The sequence below is a fragment of the Rhincodon typus genome, chromosome 28 (assembly GCF_021869965.1).
Source record: "Rhincodon typus isolate 14 chromosome 28, sRhiTyp1.1, whole genome shotgun sequence".
NCBI classification, from domain to species: domain Eukaryota; kingdom Metazoa; phylum Chordata; class Chondrichthyes; order Orectolobiformes; family Rhincodontidae; genus Rhincodon; species Rhincodon typus.
Window position 1 is genome coordinate 1,228,932 of NC_063359.1, and position 18,770 is coordinate 1,247,701.

At 42.9% G+C, this 18,770-nt stretch overlaps 1 protein-coding gene across 3 annotated transcripts in view; it reads left to right on the top strand.

Moving 5' to 3' along the window:
- The window catches only part of LOC109920828 (rab-like protein 6), a 124,666-nt gene that overhangs the window by 89,216 nt on the left and 16,680 nt on the right, over positions 1-18,770 (top strand). For all 3 annotated transcript variants that reach the window (XM_048613577.1, XM_048613575.1, XM_048613576.1), the window contains 4 exons: positions 2,107-2,210; positions 14,109-14,473; positions 16,034-16,181; positions 16,551-16,727. In XM_048613577.1, the coding sequence (XP_048469534.1) occupies positions 2,107-2,210; positions 14,109-14,473; positions 16,034-16,181; positions 16,551-16,727 (794 nt within the window). The remainder of the gene's footprint in view (positions 1-2,106; positions 2,211-14,108; positions 14,474-16,033; positions 16,182-16,550; positions 16,728-18,770) is intronic.

Consider the following 18,770-nt stretch of genomic DNA (forward strand, 5'->3'; position numbering starts at 1 on the left):
AGCAAAGAGTGACAACATAGAGAGTATGAGATTCAAACAGAGTATGGAAAGACACTTGCAAGAGTCATCCACCAGAAAATAACAAAAATAGTTCTTTTTCTTTTATTTTTATTTTTATGATATTTATAAAACTGAGGGGTTAGGGAATGATATTGTTAATGAAAATAATGGAATAGGGATATGCTGAATAATTACTGTGTCACAGTAGAGGAGGTGGTCAGCATTTTGAAAATACAAAAGAAAGTGATATTGAATGAGGGACACAATTTAAGGGGCGGCACAGTAGCTCAGTGGTTAGCACTGCTGCCTCACAGTGCCAGGGACCCGGGCTCGATTCCTTGGGTGACTGTCTGTGTGGAGTTTGCACATTCTCCCCGTCTTTGCGTGGGTTTCCTCCCACAGTCCAAAGATGTGCAGGCTAGGTGGCTAGGCCATGCTAAATGGCCCATAGTGTTCAGGGATGTGTAGATTAGGTGGGTTATAGGGGGTGGGTTTGGGTGGGATGCTCTCAGGGTCGGTGTTTCCACACTAGGGATTCTATAAAAAACAAACAGAATTAACATCAGCAATAAAACAATGAACGGCACTAATATTACATGTTATGATAATCAGTGATAAAAATAAAAGTTTGATTTGAGAAGTAGATTTTGGGATGTCTCAAATGAAGTGTTGACATGTTATTAATGTATGTGGTTGTTAGAATGTAGGAAATGTGGTAGCATTTTGCACACAGCAGCTTCCCACCAAGTAATAACAACCAGGTCATCTGTTTTTGTGATGTTGGTTGAGGGATATCTATTGACCAGGAGACCTCCACTTAAAATCGTGCCACCCAGTATTTTAATGAAGGGGTCGAAAGTGGTTTGGTTTAACGTCTTATCCAAAAAGTGCATCTCTGACAGGACAACACTGGAGTTTCAACCTGGATGTTATGCCCTCAAGTGCTGTAATGGAACTTGAAGTCCCAACCTTAGGACTACAAGGCCAAAGTGCTACCTTCTGAACCACTGCTAATCACATTTGGCCTCCCTCAATATTTGCTTTGGTTCTTGTTCGTAGACAAAAGAGTGCTGAGGTATCATGTTGTTTCCATCAAGGGGTTGGGAGCTTTAAGTTAACTGAATGTTAGTTATTTCAGGTGTAAAGTACCTCTTAAGCTGATTCAAAGTTTGATACAGAATTAAAACATTGAGGAAAATAACCATTGATGAAAAGTTGTTGAAATAGGTCACAGATTTGGAATCACTAGGAGAGGTGAAAACTCTGCTTGCTTTGTGGCTGTGCCACAGGCCAGCATTATAGGAGTTCCACTGTGTTCAAGGCAGTTACTTCAACCAACTCTCCAAAGCATTGCTGTATTCACCTGCCAGCTGAGGAGAACAAGAGTTTTTCCCATGTTACTGTAACCTGGTCTGTAAACTCAGATTCTGTATACATCTCTCTGATTGTTTGTAGGTTGAATGTGAGCATGAGAGTTGTAGGCTAGATCTGCCCATCCCTCTTATTTCTAACCATGGGTCCCACTGTGTCGGAATCCAGCTGTCATGCTAATACTAGGGCTCTAAAATACGATAAAAATTCTTTCATGCTTTTGTAATTTAGAGATGTTTGCATTGTTGTTTGTGCTTTGACAGTAGACTGTTTTACCTCACTATGGTTGCTAGATTCAAAGTTAACCTCCCAATTGCTTTCATAGGTAAAGAACAGGTGGTCCATTTACCAAGTCTAGTCTTTGGTCAGGGATGGTAAGCCTGAGGGAGGTGAGAGGTTTCAGGACTGATGTCTCAGGAAGAGTATGTTGGAAATGAAAAACAAACCTTCATGGTGAAGATAAAGAGCATGTATGATGCAGCCTTTGGAACTTATCAGAAGAAGGGAACTAGATCAGGAGAGAGAACTGCTCAATTTCAATAGTAGATAGAATTGAGAAATGGTGCGATGGGAAGAATTGTTTATCTAATGGTGAGCTTTTTAAAGGATCCAGTTTGAGGGAAATCCACCCACAACAATGAACTTGAGGAGTTGATGGTAATCTCTTGATTTGGGATTGTGGGTGAGTGGTTACCATGTTTTCTGGAATGTTCACTGATTCTTCTCTTCCTACAGCGAGAGACGTTATTGAGACAGCTGGAGACCAACCAACTTGATATCGATGCCACACTGGAAGAACTCTCTGTACAGAATGAAACTGAGGACCAGAACTATGAACTGTAGGTGTTTCATCACCTCACACATGTGAGGCATGTGAGCAGTCCTCTTAATGCACTGATTGCTTTCCATCCAAAGTCATTTGGTTTGCTAATGTTTTTTGTTAGGTGTGATCTGCAGAATGCCATTTTATTGTGACCTCTCCCCCTGCAACATGACACCATGTGTCAAAGACCTTTGATCTGTAAATTGTCCCTCAATTCTTAAGAACTGTCCACATCACTTCACAAACATTTATCTTTAAAATGTATCATCGAATCGTATCATTACAGCAAAGAAAAAGGCTATACAACGCATCATGTCTATGCTGGCTCTTCTAAGGAGGAATTGACAGACTGCCCTTACCCCAACCCTTCCTCAAATCCCTGCACATGCCGCCTCTTCAGATATTTAGAATGTTTTGAAAATGTAGAGAAAGATGCAGCACAGAAAGAGGCCCCTCTGCACAGGCCAAGAAACAAGCTACTCAGCCTCATTCCCACTTTCCAGCACTTGATCTGTATCCCTAGAGGCTACAGTTGTTCAGGTACGTATCCAACCACCTTGCAAATGGGTCAAGGGTATCTTCCCCTCTACTGCCCTTTCAGGAAGTATGTTTCAGATGCCTCCACTCTCTGGGGGGGAAAACAATTTCCTCATCTTCCTCTAATTTTACTGTACGTTGTTGATGTTTCTTCCTCAAACGTGCCTCTTCAATGTGTCCTTTTTTTTTGCTGAAGCTTCAGCAAATAGTCTTTTACCAGCAATCTGCTGCTGCACAACTTGTTCTTCCACACGGCTGGTAATTTTGAGTCTGCTTTGATGTTCGTCTCTCAGCTGTCATTTTGTGAGCTCTCATGCACAAGCTTAGCTGTTGAGTTTCCTTGCCATGCTGGTTCCATTGAGATTGCTAGTTCCAGTGCTTTCTTTTAGGTTCCTTTGCATCCGTATTGTCTTCTGGGTTGCATCACGTCTTAAACCATGCATGAGTCTATCTCTCAGAGCATGATTTCTGTTATCCCTGAATTTACTGAATTCTACTGATGTCTTTAAAATTGCTACAGACAGTGAGGTAAATGCACTATCATGTCGACTGCATTTACGGGTTCTAAACCTTTCAGCAATTATCACTGGTTTTGGTGAAAAATGGATTTCTTCTGTTTCTGCATAAATTTTGGAACCCTGTCCTATGGCACTACCAGACTCAGGAAATCGGAAGTTTAACCCTCCATAACACTCAGGAATGCAGGAACAAATGTATCTGCTTCAGTTTTGTTTGCATAAAGATGATAATGGAATCTCTCTGTGCAGGAGTTCCAGGTCTCTCTGTTTTCATCATACAGTCCCATTGTGTCAAAATTTCCTGCCACTTTTTAAAAATGGAAATGGCTTGTGTAGCATGATGTATGATGAAGATTTTAGCACTGTCTGACTTCTTCACATTTAAAACAAGGTATTCCTGAGGCTGTCTGTTTCTCTCTAAGTCTACACCCCAAGCTTAGGACATTTTCTTCCATGTCGGGTACTTGTTATTCTGTTTTCCTTCAGGGTAGAACTCTGGCAGTAAGCTGCTTCTACACTGTTAACCTATTCTCTGGGTGATTTCCTGTTTTTTGCTGCCTGTATCTGCTTCAGTGCAGTGATGTTTTGATTTTTATGGAAGCGCCTCCAAAAGCTGCAGTGAGTGTCACAGTACAATTTTTTTTATTATAAAACAGTAGATTGACCCAGTGGATCTTGAAACAATTTTATTCCTGTCACCAGTGTTTGTCAGGCAGGTGATGTCATTGTCATGTGATTGGACTCTTAAAGTAATAGTCCACCATACTTGCATAAATGCCCAACACCTACTGTATACCAGTATGCACGTCTCCTTGCTGTCAGTGACTTAAAGTAATTTAAATAATCTCTCCCTTATTAAACTTAGGTGTCAATTATTTTAAATACTTCAGCCAATTATCCTTGGTATCTGCACTTTTCTAGTGTAATAAGTGCCAGATTTCTGAACCTGGGATAGTAAACGTTTTTCAGTTAGTTTTAAGCTAGCGATCCTACTCGGCCTTTTTTAAGGAACACCATGCTCCACCATGAGGACAATCAGAGTGTGGAAATGTCTTGTATAAGAACCATTTGGTGATCCCGCTGCTTATGTTTACTCATTTTAACTATATGTCTATTTACTTTTGTTATGGTATTTAGGTGTTTGTAATATGCCTTTTAAGACTGTCATGTTGCAATATTCAGCTTGCTTCCACTCTTGCAGTCTTTAATTTTGACTCTGTAATACTGTTCACATGTCTAGTATCAGTCCCACCCATATACATTATAATTTATTTATCATGAAATTTCATCTGCCACACTCAGACCCCTCACATCAATATCAATTTGCGGTTATCTATCCAGAATGGGCTAGCATTTGGGAAGTATTTCAGGGATGTTGTGTGGGGTTCGGGAAGGGAGGTGATGTGGATAGTTGTAGGCTCAATGTGGTGTAAGGTATACCTCTAGGGTCACTGACAGACTTGAGGTGTGGAGTCCTGGATAAAGAGTGGTCCTCGGGGGAGGATGTGTTTTGGTCTACGGTGGGGTACAGAAAACATTCTTGTGTACTGCTGGAAAGTACGAATGGGATTTTTTTGACCTTGATGCTCCCATTATATTGTCCATGGAGCAATGTCAATTTATATCGCTGAGTGATATGTGAAGCAGTGCCTTCTAATGTTGACTGTTGACTGTTGACATTGAATAGGAGGATGCTCAGTGTGAGAGCCATAAATGTTCACAGCTCGGTTATCGCCTGTAAGACAAGCCTATTGAGTCCATTGTACCTGGTTCTAAGTTATTTATTTGAATCCATTGTAATGTTTGATGGAAGGCTTCACAGGAGATTAGTTTTCCAATCAGCAGGTGCCTTTCAGTGCTGTGATACCAAGTTTCTTGGCAAGAGCTGAACACTGCGTCAGTCGAAGCTCTGTAGCCTACACTCGCACAGAGTGGTGCTCTGCACTTTATCCTCTAAGGCTTCTTAATGTGCTGCAGGCTTTGGGAGGACTCCAGCCTGCATTTTGATTAGGAATTTGGAGCTGCCGGAAAGGTAATCCCTAGCCTGTTCTCAGTTCTAACTTTGTCACTTCAGTTGTGTGATTGAGCAGGTGGGTGAAATTATTGCAATTTATATTTGAGGCTCAGATCAAGGCTCTGTGGTAGTGACCCTACCTCCGATCAGAAAAGCCCAGGTTCAAGTCTACCTGCTGCACAGGTGTGTTATAACATCTCTGAATGGATTGATTAAAAAAATTTTGAGGCTCAAATCAGTCAGGCTGGAAATCTGAAATAAAAACAAAAAGCTGGAGAAACTCAGGCTTGGTTCTGAGAAAAAGTTATGTTGAACTCAATGGTAACTCTGCTTTCTTTCAACATTTGCTGCCAGACCTGCTGGGTTTCTCCAGCACTTTGTTTTTAATTCAAATTGGTGAATATTATCTGTAAAACCACAAGCAGGTTCTTGGATTGACATGCCTTTTACATTCTGTACTGGAGGTAGAATTTTGATTTGATTTTCTCATTTTCCGTGTCACTTTGGTTGGAGTCAGAAAATCCTTGAGATCATGTATGTGTGCATGTTTGAGTTCAGAAATGTAACACATGACTACTTCATGAGCAAGTTCATCATGGAAGCTCATCACTGAATCAGGGCCTGCAAGAGCAGTGATTGCTGACAGGCTAAAACAAGCATTCCTGAAGCTATTTGTGTCAGGTTGCTAAGAAACACAAAGAATGGGGTCTGTGCTAGAAACTGTCCTGGTAAACTCATCAAATTCAGTGGGATTTCCTCAGCATTTGAGGGAACTGTTAGGTTTTTTCTCCTGTTTTAAAAAAAAAAGGATCATTCTACACTATAGCAATTTACAGTGTTGATACTTTACAAGGGACAACAAACATTAAAAGGAGTGAATGCCGGTATAGAAAATATTCACTAATGTCCTTGAGGGAAGGAAACTATCATCCTTACCTGATCTGGATGGCATGTGATTCCAGACTCTCAGCAATGTGGTTAACTTTTAACTGCTCTCCTCTAGGATGGGCAATAAATGCTGGCCTTGCCAGTGGTACCCTCATCCTGTGAATGAATTTTTAAAAAAAAGATAAAACAAGAAAGAAAAAGATGGGTTTGAAGAAAAGTTGTAAAGGTGTATAGTGAAGTAGTAAGATGGAGGACTTCGTGGAGGGAGGTTGTTAGTTAAACAGAGGTAGCTAAAGACTTCGCTAAGAGTGATGGTGAAGGGAAAGGGTGTTGCACCAGAGACCAGAGGCAAAGATAGCACTAGGGGGCGGTGCAGTGATGGGTATTGGGAGGGGGTGGGATCCGGTGGGTGGGGGGGAGCGGCGGCACAGAGGGGTGTGGAGGGGAGGGTAGAGAGGGCACCAAGGGGAGGGGCGGGGGCACTGAGGGGAGATGAGAAGTAGGGAGGGGAGAGGGCACCGAAGGGAGGGGCGAGATGGGGAGGGGAGAGGGCATCGAGGGATGGTTGAGCTTGCACTATGGGCAGGACAAAGATAGGACTGAAGTAAGCATTTCAAATTGAGGATGGGCAGTTGGAATATCTTGCTCCCAGTTGCCCATAACCTTACAACTTTAAGTTTGAGAAGTGAGAACATTATGTAAGGATTTTGGTGTGTATTTCGGAGGGAAGGTTTCATAGCTGATTGTAGTTTGAAGCTCAGGATCTATCAGGTTATGCAGTGCATGGTGAGTGAGGGCAGTATGTGGTGAGGCTCCAATGATTTGCTCACTGTGATATGCTCTGTCAGGTCATTCTGACTGAGCTGCTCAGCATCAGGTGAACTTTATGCATCAGAGATGTCAGTACAGTGATGGTTGGGATGTGAAACTAAGTATTAATAGCAATGGTTGTCATGTCAATGTACAATATCAGTGAATAAGTGGATGTGAGACAGTGAGAAGATCTCGGGATCATTCCTTAAGCAGCCAGAAGTGCCTATGTAGAGGTGGGAAGAGGAGCAATGGGAAGTGAAACCATGTGGAGTCAGAGGATTGAAGATGAAGAACAGTCAATAGAAGAATGAGTAGAATGGATAGCTAGCCAAAATGAGTAGGCTTGAGGAGGTAGTAGGATAACACAGCAGAGGAACTCTCACTGAGAATGTTCTTTGGAGGTTTGATGTGGAGATCTCACTGTTGTGAACAGGACTGGGGCCGGGTTAAACAGAATCAAAGAATGAGCTTGCATTTCTGTAACACCATTCAAGTACATCTGAAAAATGAATTTCTAGGACAAGTGACTACAATAGTGTTTGAGGAGAAGGAAATGCTGAGTTCTTGGGGATTTTGAGGTTATGGCTTTGGAAGTTGAAAACGGACAGAAATGGTTCAACAGTTCAAATCGAGAGACCCAAATCAGAGGAGCAGAGAGATCTCAGAGGGCTGTGGGGCTGGAGGAAATCAGAGATAGGGAAGGGCAAGCAAAGCCATGGAGAGATTTGAAAACAAGGAAGATGAGAACTGTAAAATCTATCATTGCTTGATCAGGAATCACAGTAGTTCAGAGAGCGCAGAAGTGGTCATATAAATGGGACTTGGTTTGATTTAAGATATTTTACAGCAAGAACTTGGGCAAGGCTGTGAAACTTCTGCAGTTCAGCCTGCGCACGCACTCACAGTCACACACACTGTACACTGGAGTTGTCTGCTGAGCCGAGCCATGGACAGCAACAACAGAATTGCTATGGTGCAGAATAATACCATTTGGCTCATCATGTCTGCACCAACTCTGAGCATTTTGATGTAGTGCCAATTTCCTGCCTTTCCTCTACAACATTATTTAAGTAACCATCCAGTGCCCTATTGGATGCCTTAATTGAACCTGCCACATCACACTTTCAGTAGTGCATTCAAACCTGAACCACTCATCATATGAAACTGATTTTCTCACTTCACATTTGCTTCTGTTCCAGAACACTTTATAAGTGTGACCTGTGGTTCTCGATCCTTTCGCAAGCAGGAACAGTTTCTCCCTATTTACTCTGTCCAGATCCTGCATGACTTTGAAAATTCCTATCAAGTTTCCCCTCAGCCTTTCCAAGGAGAACAGTCCCAACTTCTCCAAGCTATTCTCTTTACTAAAATCTATCACGAGTGAAATCAATCTTGTATGTTGCTTCTGCACACTCCAGTGCATTCACATCCTGCCTATAGTGTGATACCCGCTATTGTACGCAGTTCTGTCAGGAGTCAGTTAGCTCTTGGCTGGATGGCTGGTTTGTGATGCAGAGTGATGCCATCACGTGGGTTCATTTCCTGTGCTGGCTGAGTTTACGATGAAGGACCTTCTCCACTTCTCCCATCAGTGACCTTTCAGTTAAACCACTCGTCTCTCTGTAATGAGAACCTCTGGAAATTTTTCCTTTACCTTACACAATGCCCAGCTGCAGTCCACATAGCATAATTTTATGAGTTCATAACCTCCCTGCACTTCTGTGTGCCTGTTTATGAAGCCTAGAATAGTATATGCTTTTTTAAAATAATTTTTTGCACCTGTCCTACCATCTTTAATAACTGATGCACATTTACACTCGGGTCTTTCTGCTCCTGAATGCTGTTTAGAATTTTACGCTTTGTTTTGTATTGTCTTCCTGTTCACCAAAGTGTGGCACCTGTTCCTTCTCTGCATTGAACTTCATCTGTCACCCATCTGCAGTCTCTGCTGACTTGTCTGTCTTTTTGAAGCTCTGCAGAGTCTAGTTTTAGTGAAAGGTGCTCGTGGACATTGATAAAGACAATGTTGCTGACTTTGAGGATCAGGCATCAAGCTAAGTACTGAGAACTGTGAACCAGTGAATGAACCCCTTGCCTATTCAATTCCAGGTTACGTCAGTACCAGGAAATACATTGGAGTCAGTTACCAGGAACCAATTCAATAATCTTCTTAATATAAATCCCAGTAAATGGCAGCCAGTTTGACCTCCAGTGAATGAGCTGCAGATCAGCATGTAGAGAGTGCTAATGGTTTTGTCAGGAAAGTACTTTCCATCACAGTCTCATGGAATAAAAGGGACAGTAATAACATGGATATGAAATTGACTGAGTGACAAGAAATAATATGGATATTGTGGGATTGTGTGCAATAACAACAGCCTCTTTATTGAGCATCTGCAGTCGCACAGTTTGAGGCAGCAATGGAATCCAAAGTACAGTTTTACACTAGCCTCTTTAATACATAGTTTTTACATACATTAAAATTTTAGCATTATGGTGTCACATAGTTGTATCTATTGTACACATGTTTGCGCGACGTCGTGGCCTGGGAAAGCAGAAGATAGTTTAAGCACTTGCTAAATGCTGGCTGTTACTCCTGTTGGGATTAGAATGTCTGCCTGGTCTGAGCTTGCACAATTAAAAGGTGTCAGTCCTTTTGTCTTTAAAGTTAGTTAGAGAAATGCTAGACCTGTATGATCTAAATAAGTGAGAAGTTATACGTGTACTAAATAAAAGAATGGAGAATATTAAATTGATCTCCCGCAGCTGGGTTGTTAGATTTCATTTACTATTGTTAGTTTTGACAGTTCTTACACATTCATTCATGCAGTTTCACGGAAGTCTTGTTTTGATAATAAAGGGATAGCGGCCTTATTTAATATGTATTTAAAAAGTACATACCAGCGGAGGAAACTGTTTGATGTTGTGCAACCTATTCAGGTCCCGAGAGACAGTTGCTAAGGGCTAATTAATATTATAATCTTTCCATAGTTTTGAATGAGTTATAGAGACACAATGGCAGGGTTGGCATTGTTCTGAGTAGGTTAGGGTATTAACACTTATTCAGGGTAGCGGTTGATACAGGAACAGGCCTAAATGCTGCTTGCAGCATGGGGTCAACAAGAATTGAAAGGTATAAAGAAGCAGTAATTGGTTGGAAGGGATGTTTAGTTTAAAAGTTTTATGAATGAATGAATGAATGGAAACATGGTATAGTAAACACAGTTTGCTTGAGAGTGAGTTAGTAAAAAGTTATGAATGAATGGAAACATGGCATAGTAAACAGCTTGTGAGTGAGTTGGTAAAGAGAATCATAATACAATATCTCATAATATGAAATTGGCTGAGTGAGAAAGAGTCATGGTAACCTGTATTCAGAATCTAGATCCCTATTATGTACACAGGGCACCATTTCAAAATGTGAGAATAGCTCAAAATGTATCGTGAACTATGAGGAGATTAGTGTTAAACCTTAAAACAGCAGACAGGATGGTAGAGTTGGCAGACAAGTAGCAGATGAAATTGAATGCAAAGAAGTGTAAAGTGATTCACTTTTGAAAGATGTAGAGCAACTGTACAAAATAAAGAATACAGTTCTAAAGGAGTTCAAGAGCAGAGGAACTTGGGTGTATTGGTGTATAAATCACTGAAGGTGGCAGGACAAGTTGAGACTGCGGTCATTATAACAAGCAGCATTCTGGGATTTCTCAGCAGGAGCACAGACTTTAAAACAAGAAGTAAATGCTGAAACTGTTGAAAGTAATGATTAGGTCTCTGGTACCCAAAACTGGACAACTGACTACAGGAACAATATGAAAGCATTAGAGATTATGAAGTAAAAATTCACAAGAATGGTTCCAGAAATTAGGGATTTCAGTTATATGGATCAATTGGAAAAGCTGGGATTGTTTTTGTTGAAAATGAGAAGATTGAAAGGGGATTTGATCCATGTATTCCAGGGGTCTGGACAGAGAACAATTCCCGTTGATGGCAGGATTGAAAATTAGAGGATAGTATTTTACATTTTTACTGCTACGTGAAAAAGGTGAGAATGTGGGGACTCAGTCAGATACTCTTAGAAAGTCAGCACAAATGCAATTTAGGCTGAATGACCTCCTGTGCTTTGAGTTTTATGATTCTGACCTCCTTTAGTGGCTTTAGAACATTTTTGATACAAAGAAGTACAAATATACTTTTAAAAATGTTTTAATTCCTTTCTAAGCAGTTTGTACATCTTATTTTTATTCATTCATGGGATGTGGTCATTGCTAGCTGGCCAGCATTTATTGCCAATCCCTAGTTGTCCTTGAGAAGATGGCAGTGAACTGCCACCTGCTGTGGGTAGGCCCACAAGGCCTTTAGGGGAAGTATTCCAGGATTTTGGCCCAGTGATATGGAAGGAACAGCGATATATTTCCAAGTCAGGATGGTATTCCCATATATCTGCTGCCCTTGTCCTTCTAGATGGAAGTGGTCATGGGTTTGGCAGGTGCTGCTTCAGGATCTTTGGTGAATTTCTGCAGTGCATCTTGCTGCTACAGAAGGTATTGGAAGCAGGGTCATTGAAAATTTTTAAGACTGAAGTGGATATTTTCAGGAGACTCAAACATTATTGAGTGTTGACGAAAATGTGCTATTCAAAATACTGCTGGATCAGCTAGGGTCTTAGTAAGTGGTGGAGCAGGCTTGAGGGGCTGAATGGCCACTTCAAGTACTAAACTGTATATTTGAAAAGTGGGCTCAAATCGTAGGAAGAGGTGATCAAGACTGCCTCATAGGCAGCCCAGGTGTGGGACCATTAGGGTTTTCCCTGGTTGAATAATACTGGTCACGTGACCATTGTAATATGGTGGTTGAAAAATTCTTTGAAAGTTTACCAGGATGCTGTCTCGGCTGTGGGTCTGAGTTATGAGGAATGGTTGAACAGATTGGGTTGTTTCTTTGGAGCAGCTAAGTTTGAAAGGGGAACCTGATCAAGGTGCATACGATGAGGAGGGGCCTAGATAGGGTGGATAGAAGGCACTTTTTTCCATTAGTAGTGAGGTCAATAACCAAGGGTTATAGATTTAAGATAACAGGTGGAAGGCTAAGGGGAGAGTTGATGAGAAATGTTTTCACTCATTAAGTGGTGGGTGTCTGGAGCTCACTGCCTGAAAGAATGGTTGAGTCTGAAACTCTCAACATTTCAGGAGTATTTGGATGTTAACTTGTGGTGCCATTGCCTCCAGGGCTAAGGGCCAAAAGTGGAAAAATAGGATTTGTGCAGTTAGATCTTTGTGGACTGATGCAGAGATGGGGGCTGAATAATCTCCTGTAAAGGTTTGTGATCCGTTTATTATACACGTGGTGAAAATATGTTGGTGTTTTGTGTAGGTACTGAATCTGATTGTGGGCATTCCCCAAAGTTAGTTATTTTCTCCCATTGTCCAAAGGTTGCATATGCTGCCTTGAACCAGTGATAGCATTCTCTCCTTTAAATCAGATGATCATGAGCTCATGTATCCATAATACAGAAACTACAACTGTAGTACCCTGGGACAGTTAGGGGCTGATCCAGAAAACATCAGGTTAAGCCTTGAGCAGCAACATGCAGCTGCATTAGTCCAGGATGAATTAAAATTAAATCATCTTTCATGACCTCAGGATGTGCCACGGTGCTTAACAGCCAAGAAGTTTAGCTGGTGTCATTATGTAGAAAACAGCAGCAAATACTGAAGTGATAGTAACCAGATAATTTGTTTGTGCTGTTAAATGAGGCTATTGACCAGGACACTAGGGATAATTCCTCAAACTAGTGCTGTGGCATCTTTTCCTTCCACCTGAAAGGTCTTGGTTTCTTGTCTCACCTGAAAGATTGCAACACTACCCTAGTGCTACAGTGGGAGTGTCAGCCTGCATTATTCTCATATACACTATTCTCAGTCCTTACCTTCTGACTTGGGTTTGGAAATTCTGGCCATGTGTTTGTCCAGTGAAATTTAAAACTGAAATATCTTCAATTCTAAAATACTTTGTATTAAAGCTCACTACTTTTTTGAAGCTATCCATTATTAGTTTGATCTGGTGATATTAAATATCACAGTATCATAATAACATATGAGATTTCAGATTAATCTATGGTAGAACATGAGCTCTTAGCTCAAGAGATTGCTGTAATCGTAGAGTTAATTTTCAAACATCCCCAGAGTTACAGCTATTTTCTCTCATTGTCCAAAGGTTGCATATGCTGCCTTGAACCAGTGATAAAATTTCAAACATCCTAGGGAATTACCTGTGAGACCTGAGAGTTCTGATTTACACATAGCTTCCAGGGTTTGGCTGATCAGAGGCAAGTTGCATTTTCTGTACACAAGTACCAGGCAATGATCATCTCTGACATTGCTGCTTGACATTTCATTATTGAATCCCCCAATATCAACATCCTGGGGGCCACCATTGACCAGAAGCTGATCTGGATCAACCACGTAAATAGTTTGGCTGCAAGAGCAGGTCAGAGCCTAGGAGTCCTGGAAAAGTAACTCACCTGTCTCCCCAGAGCCTGTTCAGGATGGTAGACAGGCTTTGGGGAGTCAGAATGAATACAGCTCCCAACAATTCTTGAGAAGCTTGATAGCATCCAGAACAAAGCTCTTGATTGGTACCCCATCCACTATCTTCCACATTCAGTCCCTCTACTACCACACACAGTGACAGTAGTGTGTACCATCTGTAAGATAAACTGCATTGATTCACTGAGGCTCCTTAGTCAGCACTTTCCAAGTTGCAAACTGTACCATCTAGAAGGACAAGGGCAGCAGCTACATGGAAACTCCTCCATCTGCAAGATCCCCTCCAAGTAACTCATTGGCCTGACTTGGAAATATATCGCCATTGCTTCCATATCACTGAGTCAAAATCTTTGAATTGTCTCTCTCACAGCATTGTGGTATCCACAGTGCCTTCACTGCAGCAGTTCAAGAAGGCAGCTCACCACCACTTTGTCAAGGGCAGGTATGGATTGGCAATAAATGCTGGCCCACATCCCGTGAGTGAATGAAATATCACAAGATGTTAACTCTGTTTCTGTCTCTAAAGATCCTGCCATAACTGGGAAATCTTTTCACCACTTTCTACTGACATCTTGCATTCTCTTTGTATCTTGCAGATTCCTGGAGCTGATGGATACCAAGAACCGGGGTTTCAATTCTCCCATAGCAACCAATGGTCAAAGCCCATCTTCTGGATCACAGTCACCTGTGGTACCCCCAAGCTCAGCATCCACTACCAACTCCAGCCCTGGAACACCTCAAGCTCCTGTGCAAGCATCTCCCACTCCATCAATGTCCCCTCCACCAGCATCAGGGTCACCCCTGACTGACCCAGGCCTGGCGCCTGAGGTATCCCCCACACCTCTCAGTGCGCCCCCTGTTGCCAGCAGCAACCAGGCTGCACCGGTCTTTCAGCGTCGCAGCTTCATCTCACGACTGTTTGGTCCCTCTTCCACACCAGAACCTCCTGTTACCAAGGCTGGTAAGACATTGAACAACTTAGGGGCTATACACTGGATAGGGGTAGATAGAAACAAGCTCAGTCCTCTGCTAGGGAAGAAATTGGAACAGAGTCTTTTAGGTAGGAAATCGGGAAACATTTCTTGGATATAGGGAACAGAGACTCCAGCATCAGCAGTTCCTACTATTTCAGAGTCAAGTAAAGGTTGTGGATGCTGATAATTTCCAAGCTGAGGTCGGAGGTTTTTGTAAGTTGGATGATGGTATCGAGCGATTCATGTGATTGAGTGGAGATGTGCTGCTATTGGTGCGTCATGTTGGGAATCTGACCGAGGGGCAGAACAGCCTCCCCTTCCTCGTGAATGAGGTTTGGGAAGCTGACCTGTGACCTGGGAAGTCAGTGGTTTCTGGAGTCTTTGTGGAACGGGGGATTAGTCAGCCTGAAACCACTCAATTCTTAATGTTCATTTATTGCCTCTGTTAACCTGCAACTCACTGTTCACTTGATAAGATTGATTGTAAGCCCCAGTTGTGATGTAATTGCAACATGCCCCTCCTGCCCGCTTCAAATCTCCCCCCGCCCAATCCACCCTTCCGCGCCTCCCCTCACTCTTCCTACACACCACTCATCCTGCTCCCCTACACTTTATCCCCACTTCTCCACGACCTCTCCTTGACCACCCTGACATTGAGCTGCCCTCGCTTCTCCCTGACCCCTCGTTTCTTGCCGCACCCTCCCCCTCACGTCCTGGGTTACTACCCTCAACCACACCCTTCCCGGATCATTCCCCTTCACTCCCTGCTCCCCTTGCTCCCTACCAACACATTTCCCTCCTCCCAAGCACTCATTCAACCATCCAGCCCCTTTCAACCCACTGCTCTCCCTTTTGACCCCGCAATTCTCCCTTCACTGCCGACTCCACTTTGCTGTCCACACAGCACCCTGATACCACTTGCATTCCCCTCCTTGTTCGTCCCCTTTCGCTCCCCGCTCATCAGTCTGTTTTCATTGACCCTCAACCAACCCCATTACTGCTTTCATTTGTATATAGTTGCTCCACCTTTCGTCCATTCCTGTCTCCTAGCCTCCCCCCACACCCCAATCACTCCTCTCTTCCCCTGCTGCTGTCATTCATTCCTCTCATCTGCCTCTTCACCTATTCCCTTTTCCCCTTTCCTTCCTTGCTCGTCCCTATCTTCACCTGCCCTAGCCCATTCCCCCTCATCCATACTATTCTCATCCCCATCTCTCTCCACTTGCTCCCTCACTCGCTGCGGTCTATCTCTCCAATTCCTATGGCTCTTCCGCCCTCTTTCACATCTCCACACTGCGCCACCTCCGTCTGATCCTGAATCGCTCTGAACTGCTCTCACCTAATTCTAGACTGTTCTGCACCATCAAGGCTTATCGTAGTGCCGCCTCCTCTATCTTGCTGTTTCCTGAGTTCTCAGTACACAGATGTCCTCAGTTCCCCGCTGACGTGTCCCTCCTCTCTTTCCCTGCCCTTTGTCTTGCCTCCGGCACCACCTCCAGCTCCCTGTACAAAGTCAAACCTCTCCTGATGCCAACCTTCTTATATAGATACCACATCTCCGATCTCCCCGGAGGGAGAAGTGAAAACAGAGAATGTTGATGACTTCGTCCCTGATGAGGGAATTGACAAGAGCTTCCTCGAGGATCCAACTCCCCAGAAGGAAAGTAACTGTGGGACACAGCAGGAGAGTGACAGGTAGGAATTTCAGAACATCCACAGTCTAGCCATCTCCGTGAAGCTTATGTGCAGAATCCTCAGGATTGGGAAGTCCTGAATTGGGATTTTCATATGAAATACTTTTAAAATCACGCAGTCATTATGTTGCACATGGTGGGTTCAGGACCAGTTGGAGAGTTGGGATCACTGATTGGGTTGCTGGGGTGGGGGTGGCTGGAGGGCAGGGGCAGGACCTCTGGAGTTGGCCTTCTGGGTGTGTGATTGCATGGTCACTGTCTGTCACCATCTTGGTTAGAGCAGAGTGAAGCATTTGTAGAGTTTATTACCTTGTAGTCTGAGTGGTTTATCGGCTGTGATTCACTTGTTGCTTGCCTTGCTGTGATGCAGTGACGGGGAGAGGAAAGGGAACCCTATGGTCACAGATTTCCAGGATGACCTAGACCTCGATGACCAGATGCTACAGGATCCAAGTGTGAAATCGCAGATTCCCAGTAAAAACATCACACTGTCCAGTGATGAAGATGAGAGTGCAAAAGTCACCGTTCGTCCAGATTTACCAAAACGGTCAGTGATAGAGAAGTAGCAAACAGTTGTTTTACTGACTGTAGGACAGTTTAAATTACTGTATCATGTGGTTTGGCATTAGAAGTACCATTCTGTCAATTTACATCAATGATCTGCCTTGGATGTGCTAGGCTCTATTTTAAAGTTTGCTCAAGACTGAAAACTCAAATGTAGCAAATGCTCAGGAGGTTGGTCTCAGAATTCACAAGGATACTGGCTGGTGAAATGGGCCGATGCATCATAGATAGATAGAAGTTAACGAGAAAAGGTGTGAAGTGCTGCATATTGATAGGGAAAATGAGAGGCAATGTAAAATAAATGGTACAAACTTAACAAGAGGTGCATAAACAAAGTGATGCAGGATTGTTTGTGCACAGATTCTTAAAAATAAAGGCTAATAATTGCACGTAGGGTTCAGGGATGTGTAGCTTAGGTGGGTTATAGGGGGATGGGTCTGGGTGGAATGCTCCAAGGTTCGGTGTGGACTTGTTGGGCTGAAGGGCCTGTTTCCACACTGTAGGGAGTCTGTGATACTATGATAATTGAGAAAATTGTGATGAAAAAAAACAGGTGGTTGGCTGTTTTAATAGAAGAGTAGAATACAATAGTAATGCGATGTTGCTAGCCCTTTATGAAACACTGAAGTCTTCGCTATAGGACTGACCCCAGACTTTAGGAAGGAAGTCACAGTCTTGGATGAGGGTAGGGGAGATTTGCTGATGCCACTGATGAACAGCATCCAATACATGGAGAGACTGGAGAAGCTTGGATTGTGCTTCTTTGAGCAGAGACGGTTAAGGTACATTTAACAGAAATGCTCTTTTAAATGAGATGACCTTTCAGTCTCACTGCCCTTCTGTTTTTCCTCAGCCCTACAAACGGTTTCCTTTTCAAGAATGTTTCAAATTTCAACTCTGTGCAAAACAAATTTACCTCATTATCCCTCTGCCTCTTCTGCAAATTATGTTAAATTCATGTCCTCTGATTAGCAATCCTACTGCCACTGGAAACAGTTTCTCCTTATGTACTTCATCAAAGATGAGGCTATCTGATTGTAAGATCTAAAATTCTCTGGGGGCTTGACTGGATAGATGCTGAGAGGATGTTCCCCCTCCTGAGGAAACTAGAACAAGGGGGCATGGTTTTAAAATGAGGTTAAGATGAGTGATTTCTACTGAGAGTTGTTCATATTTGAAATTCTCTAGCCAAGTGAGCAGTGGAGGCTGGCTTACTGAATATATTCAAGGCTGAGTTCAGAGTGATTTTTGATTGACAAGGGAGTTGAGGTCTGGGGGACAGACTGTAAAGTGGCGTTAAAGCCACAGTCAGATCGCTCCTGATCATGTTGAATGGTGGAGCAGGTTCAAAGGGCTGAATGGCCTGCTGCTGCTAATTCTTAGAGCTTGGGTTCCAGTTTGGAATATGGGCCTGCAAAGGTGAAGGAAGCAGTCAGTATAATTTTCAAAAAGGTATTGGATAGATTCAAGAGGAGCAAGTTTGAGGGCTTCTTGGGAGTGAGAGTAATTGAAAAATTCTGTTAAAGAACTAGTACAGGCACGGTGGTCCATTGGTCCCCTTCTGTTGTTTAAGATTCTATATAAGCAGTAAAGTTGCGTAGAGTGTCAGATTTTCCAATATTCCAACTTCATGATGGGCAAAGTGAAGATTGAGTTGTTTCTTGTGCAGTGAGGTTCCCTGAGCGTTTAGTGTCACTTCATGTTGTTACTGCTCGCCTGAAAAGCCAGTTAGTGCCTTGAGGTGACTGTTTGAGTCGTAACATTCAAGCTCACATTGTCCTCCACCCAATATTCCTGTCCATATTGATCAGACATCAGGAACTGGACATCATGGCTGATACCTATCTCACTCTGTCCCAAAGACTAGACGTAGTCAGAGAGCACATCCATGTGGATAACAAACTCTGTAAATAAATATTCCTTCCAATCACAGCCCCTTCTCCTACTATTGTGATGGCCCAGTGCCTGTCATTTTGGGTCTAACAACCTGGGTGCTCTTCCTTCATTAGTAAACCATTTGTATTTT